The following is a 6,316-nucleotide window of genomic DNA, read 5'->3' on the forward strand; positions in this document are numbered from 1 at the left end:
CACAAAACACCTGAAGACAGCACAGTCCTCAGCCACCTGGAGTCTGGATGAATCCTAGAACACACTGCCCAGTGCAGAAAGAACTGTGGAATTAAGCTCCCTATTTCTTAAACATCTTTAATCAGTCTGCATCTATTATGTTTGGGTTTCTTCCCTCTCCCCAAAAAGCTTTTGGTCTGTCTTACCCAAAAGGCCAAGTTCCTACTCCAGAAATGAAAGCTCTGCAGCCCAGCCAAACGTGGCTGACCAGCCTGGATCACACACACAACCAAAGCAGGCAGTCTGCTCCCTGGGGACCCAAAAGCTCTGCACAGCAGTGCCCTGGCATCTGCCTGGCCCCAGGGCAGCCTGGAGATCCGTGGGACAGCGCTGTCCCCACCACTGGACATGCCCTGCAGCAGTGCACACATATCAGCCACATCACAGTGATCCAGTAAACAGTAATTAGTATGGGATATGATCTCAAGCACTCTAGGGCAACAAGGCATTGCAGTTTTCACTGCTAAACACCCAAACAGTAAATACAAGGGGAAAATTAAATTCTCAGCTATTTACTAGGTAAAGAATAGAGCCATTTAATAGATTATGTGATTTTAAAAAATATATTTAAAATTCATTATTTATCTAACTACAGAAAGAAAAACTCACAAAAACATACTTTATTTGACTGATGTTCTTAAACAGTTTATTATCACTGATGAAAAGAAATGCCCAGTTGTTTTTAATCTTCATGGATTAACTAGTAGTACAAAAAATGCATTTACACTGAACAGATTCAAAAATTATAGACTGTAATGGTGCAGACAGACTATATAAGGCAGTAATGACAAATCCATGAACCTGCAACATATCTGGCCCATGCAAAGTACATATGGGAACCATTAAATTCTGAAAAATCTAAACTTGCAGCTCCATAGTTGTTTTAAATTACAAAAATAACCTCTGAAACATGAGCAAACTGCAAGCATAGAGACATAAGAAGTTATTCGATCTTAATCACTGCAGCATAAATTCTAGAATCATTCTTTTACTCTTGGTATTAAATAAAAACAAAAATTTCAGTATTTTGCAGTTCTGAAGCAAACCCAGGAATACTACTGATGAAAAAAAGACAATAAAATAAAAAAGTATTAATTATGAAGATTCAAATCTGTCTTCCTGAGGCTAGAAACAGCATACCATATTCAACATTTAACAGTCACTTTAGGGATAATTGAAGTGCTAATGAACACATGAAGAGTATTGCTTAAATGGGTATCTACTTAGGAAGAAACATATTGGGCAATTTTACATTAATATGGTAGCTCTGAGAATTAACAAAAAAAAAGTTCCACTACAAAAACTTAAATTTGCTCTCCAGAGTTATGCAGAACTTAGCTCTGTCCTTCTCCCTTATTTTCAACTCAACAGTAACCAATACATAGCTCTGATGCAAAACCTGAGCCCCAGGCTTGTAACAACTGCTACAGTTGTGTCTGTGGTACAGAAGTCATATTTCTAATTACCTCATGTATTTAATCAAAAGTAAAATAATCTCATTGAGAAAGGCACATAAAATAATTTTAAAATGTTTATACAGAAGAGTATTTTTTATTAAAAGGAAATATGAATCAATATAATAATTGAATACAAGATTGCATGAAGACTATTGCCAGTTACAAAACCACCATGTATGTTAAAGTCATTACTGCAGCACTTCATGAAATAGAAAACACTATTCAATCTTGACAGGGTATCCCAGTGGACACATACAAGCCATGCAACATGATGTCTTCCAAAGCTAAATAATTTTTCCAATAGAACTAAATATTGCAATTTAGAAGAAAACACTGTTCATATTGTGACATCAGAATTTTCTTGCAAGAAGTGTACATAATAAGAGAATACTACACATACTCAATATCTTATAACAATCTCACAGCAATGAATCCATGTTGGAAAGGTACATACAGAAAAGCACAAAATTGGTTCTCTCCTCAACAAGGTAAAAGACACAAAATCTGAGAGAAGTATAGAACACGAGCCTATCAGTAAATTACACACTAAGGATTTTTAGGAGTCAGATGTCACTGATACAGAGGCATGTACATGTACTTGTGAATTAGTACATTGTGGCTACAGTTCTCAAGTACTGTCTCTATACTGCCTTGTGTTCATAAGTTAGATGCATTTTGCACAGCCTGTGTATCCACTGGTCAAAGAAAATTTTAACTTTTAATGGGGATTATTAGTACCTTGCACCTTCAAAAATGTTATCACTGCCCAAATTATTAGTACTGAGCACTTTAGCAGTCTAAAATTGAGTATTCCAACAAAAAACAAACAAAAAAACCAAACCCAAACCAATAGCTATCAAGAGTATCATCAAGTTACTAAATAGAAATGTACTTTAAAAGAGACAAACTTCCACAGAGGACATTTACATTACACAATTCAGACACAATGTAATCACACACTGCAATACAAATGGCTTCTTGCAATATCAGTGACATTTTGCTTTGAAACTTTTGAAATTTAAATTTGTGTCATAAATAGAAAAATTGCATAGATATTTGAAAGTCCAAGTAAGTATGCACATAAGCTTTTTAATAGATGTAGTTTGATGTGATTTTATTTAGGAGCTGGATGAAAGCTGTAACATTTTAAGACGTTTCCTAACAGCAACCCAGTTAAACGTATTGAAAAGCTCTGAACATTAACCCAGGCAAATGCTCTGGCTTGTAAATCTAACATTTTTTTAAGTGCAAATACTGACACTCCTATGCTCCTATGAGGATATGTGCTTAAGCAAAGTTGTTTGCAGAGCAGTAAGACTCCAGATCCAGAAATGCCATTCTTTACTGAGTACATATATTTTTTCTTTGGTTTATTTAGATGCCTGTTCTAATAACACATGTAATAGGTAAATAATATTTGCAACAAATAACAAGTTTCATGGGCTTGTCTTCAGTGGACTTACATATCCTCTTCTAAAAAACAATGCAATGGCTAACAGCCAGTAAGTTCAAACAAGTATCCACCATCATCATTTGAATTTGCACCAAGAAACTCAACAGCAACAGATATTTTATCTCAGGCTTCTATTAAAAGAGTACAGGGCATTCCTCACTTAAATGTGCATCATGGCAATGGCTTCAATACCTACTGAAATAAAGAGCATGGCAGACAAACCACAGTTACATTCACCCTGTTTTGGTATATTCAAACCAAAAGCATCTCACCGGTCTGCTTAACCTACCAACGTCAAAGCAATCAATGCTGTGCCTGTATATACACCCTTCATTTGCATCCAAATCAGTTGTTACTATACAATGCTAAGAAAAAAGTCTCTTTCTTAGCGATAAATGAACTTGAATTCACCTTGGAATTTGACCTAAGTGCCCCATAAAGCAGCAGCTAGTTCTACCTGGACTGTAAAGGAAAACCAATTTACAGTACTGCCAGAAATCCTATACATTGCTTACTCTCCCATAAACATGGTTCCATACTTTTACAGTCCTCTTCCTGTGTCTGCTTTTCTTCCTCAATCATGAAACAACCATGTCTGCTTTTCTTCCTCAGTCATTAAACAAATTTACTTTATCTCTTACCAGTTAAAATCAAATTAGGATTTTTCTTCTGAATTGTAACTGAAGATTCTCATCATACTGACCTAAATCACTGGGACAATAACATGTTTTGTGGGAAACACAAATTAAGTGACCTTGCCCAACTTGTATCATCATTAACCACTAACTACAATGGTGTGCAAGAATGAAGGAACCTGACCAGCATCCTCAAATGCTATGCGCTTATCCTAATTTCCACTCTTTCTCACTTATTTCTCACTTTCTTAAGACTATTGTCTTCAAAAGTATTTCACTGGGAAAAAAGAAATGGTAAATGCTAAAGGCACAGTAGCTAATCTGCTGAAAATCTAAGAACTTGACCACTGAAAAGGAAGAAATCAGTATTTCCAAAATGCATATAATCACTTCATTTGCATCATTCCCAACTCATTCAAAAAACAAGAAGTTATATAAAGCTATATAGGTCATTGTATTTAAAAATGGTTTGTGCAAAATAGAGTCAACATAAAAGAAAATTAACTGAATTAAAATTAAGCTGATATACACAAAAGTGATCTATTTTCAGCTACATATCTCTGCAGTGATCCAATAATCCAAAAAGATCTAATAGAAGCAGTACTTAATAGATGAATCCCACAAGAATCAAGATAACTCAGGGCAGTTTGACTCTAATCAGACAATTGTTCACCAAGTGCTACAATTTTAAGTATCAGCTTGGGGAAAAAAACATTATTTTTGGCAAAAGATTAGGTACCAATTAATCCAGGCACTCCTAATCAACATGTTAGTGAAGTGGCATTTGGTGACAAGCCCCACACATCACCAACACTTTCAATCTAGGTTAACATGGATTTGGTAATAATAATTTAAAAAAAACCAAACACAACAAAACAAAATCTCTTAAGAGAATGGAAAGCCATATCTCAAGAGTCAACAAACATGCAAGATTCTGAACCTGAACACAACAGCTAGGTTTGGGAAAAGGAGGTCATCGGTTTAATAATCCTTGCTTTATATTTAAGCAAAACTTTGAAGTGTATGTTCATTAAATTGTATCAACACAGTTATGGTATCTCCTACAAATAACAATGAAAAATGCCATTGTTTCTTGCTATGTCTACTAAAAAGTTCAAATCAGAAAAATGTTTCAGAAGTTGTTGTAAACTTCAAAGGCTGATTAATTGAAAGCTCTAATTAGTGTATGAAGATATGCTCTAGATATTGAAGGAGTATGAAAATCAAGATGAAAGATGAAACATTCTTCCAAATTCTTCTGTCACTACAATGATGAACAAAGATCCACTCACAGCAAGGCTGCTGTGTTTGGTATCTGCTTGTCTTTCACAGCAATCATAGCTGTGATTCAAGTTTTTTGAACCAAAAGAACCCCACAGTGAACTTCAGCATATCAACCATACTAACATCCACTTATATCAAAATTTTTATGGATAATACCATACTCAGAACATGTAATCAGCTGCAAAGCATTTGAGGCTAACAAAGACTAAAAGAGATTTGCTGATCAAACTACTGTCACTTCTACTTTTGGCCTTGTTTTCTACTTCAGAAACTTCAAGTAGGAACATCTATAATCATTTCTCACAAGTAATTTCGAAATATTGTCTGAACCCTTGCAGACAGTCAAGTAAGAACAACTACTTTAGCCTTATTTAGCTCCCATTTTTTGCTTTCCCTTTTCTCACAGGTCCAGGTCCACGCATCTGCTGGGTTGACACCTCACTAAGACTTCTGGAAGAACACTGCTCCTTGATGTATCAGTGCTGTCAGTGCTCACAAAAGTAGCAGACTGTTGTTCTCATGACAGCACATTCTGTACTTTTTAAATGTCGGGTTCCTGGTAGATCTTTCAAACCTGCGATTTCCAGTTAAGTAGATAAATATCTTAATCCAGACCCCGTATTTCAGTTCCTTTTCACTGACTTTATTGCACACTACTTGGTTGCACTTGAATGTTCCCATGGCAGCACAGGCACAATAAGCCTCTCTAAAGAAAGGGCTGTGATCACAGCCCACTTTGGGAACACCCACGGATGAGATCCAGCGCTGAGTGATCTTACCCATGCCAGAGGGATTGGACCAGCTGATCTGGAGATCTCCCTTCCAATCCAAACAATTCTATGGACTTCTTTGCTAGAGTTATGTCCCAGGAAGGAAAACAACTTGCAAAGGCTCTCTTTACACGTGCACACTTATGTCTAAAGTAAGTGGCAACATATTTTTTACTTTGGATTAAGTTGCATATCCTGTTTGAAACTTGTTATTCAAATGGATGAGCAGGAATTGCCTCCGCACAAAAACAGCCCGCCTACTGAGCGATGAAGGGAGAGCTGGGGATGCTGTTCCACGGGGGGAGCTCCACGGGACGGTGCCTCCCCACCAGCGAGTTACGGGACACTTCGCCCCTTTCAAAAACGACCACCCCGGGAAACTACCGGAAAACATGAACAGTACATCCGCTCCCGGGGCTTTCTCCAGCAGTAGAGAGGAGGCACCTACGCTCCCACTCCCCCCCAGCTCACCCCATTTTACCTCGGACCGGCGCTCCCATTCCCCCTCCGCCCCGTCCACGTCGCGCCGAGGCTGCCCACCCCCACGCGGAACGGTACTCACAGGGTGACCGTGCGGTTGGGCAGCGCCTCGGGAGGCAGGACCTGTGCGAGCTCCAGGTTGCTACAAACCACCTTCACCTCCGCCGGGCCGCCGGCCGCCGCCTTGCCGGCGCTCTT

At 38.0% G+C, this 6,316-nt stretch overlaps 1 protein-coding gene across 1 annotated transcript in view; it reads right to left on the minus strand.

Moving 5' to 3' along the window:
• ADGRA3 (adhesion G protein-coupled receptor A3) overlaps positions 1-6,316 on the minus strand; it is a 55,390-nt gene that overhangs the window by 48,552 nt on the left and 522 nt on the right. The window contains exon 2 of the mRNA XM_005415614.1: positions 6,201-6,313. Within this exon, the coding sequence (XP_005415671.1) occupies positions 6,201-6,313 (113 nt within the window). The remainder of the gene's footprint in view (positions 1-6,200; positions 6,314-6,316) is intronic.

The sequence above is a fragment of the Geospiza fortis genome, unplaced genomic scaffold (genome assembly GCF_000277835.1).
Source record: "Geospiza fortis unplaced genomic scaffold, GeoFor_1.0 scaffold40, whole genome shotgun sequence".
NCBI lineage: Eukaryota > Metazoa > Chordata > Aves > Passeriformes > Thraupidae > Geospiza > Geospiza fortis.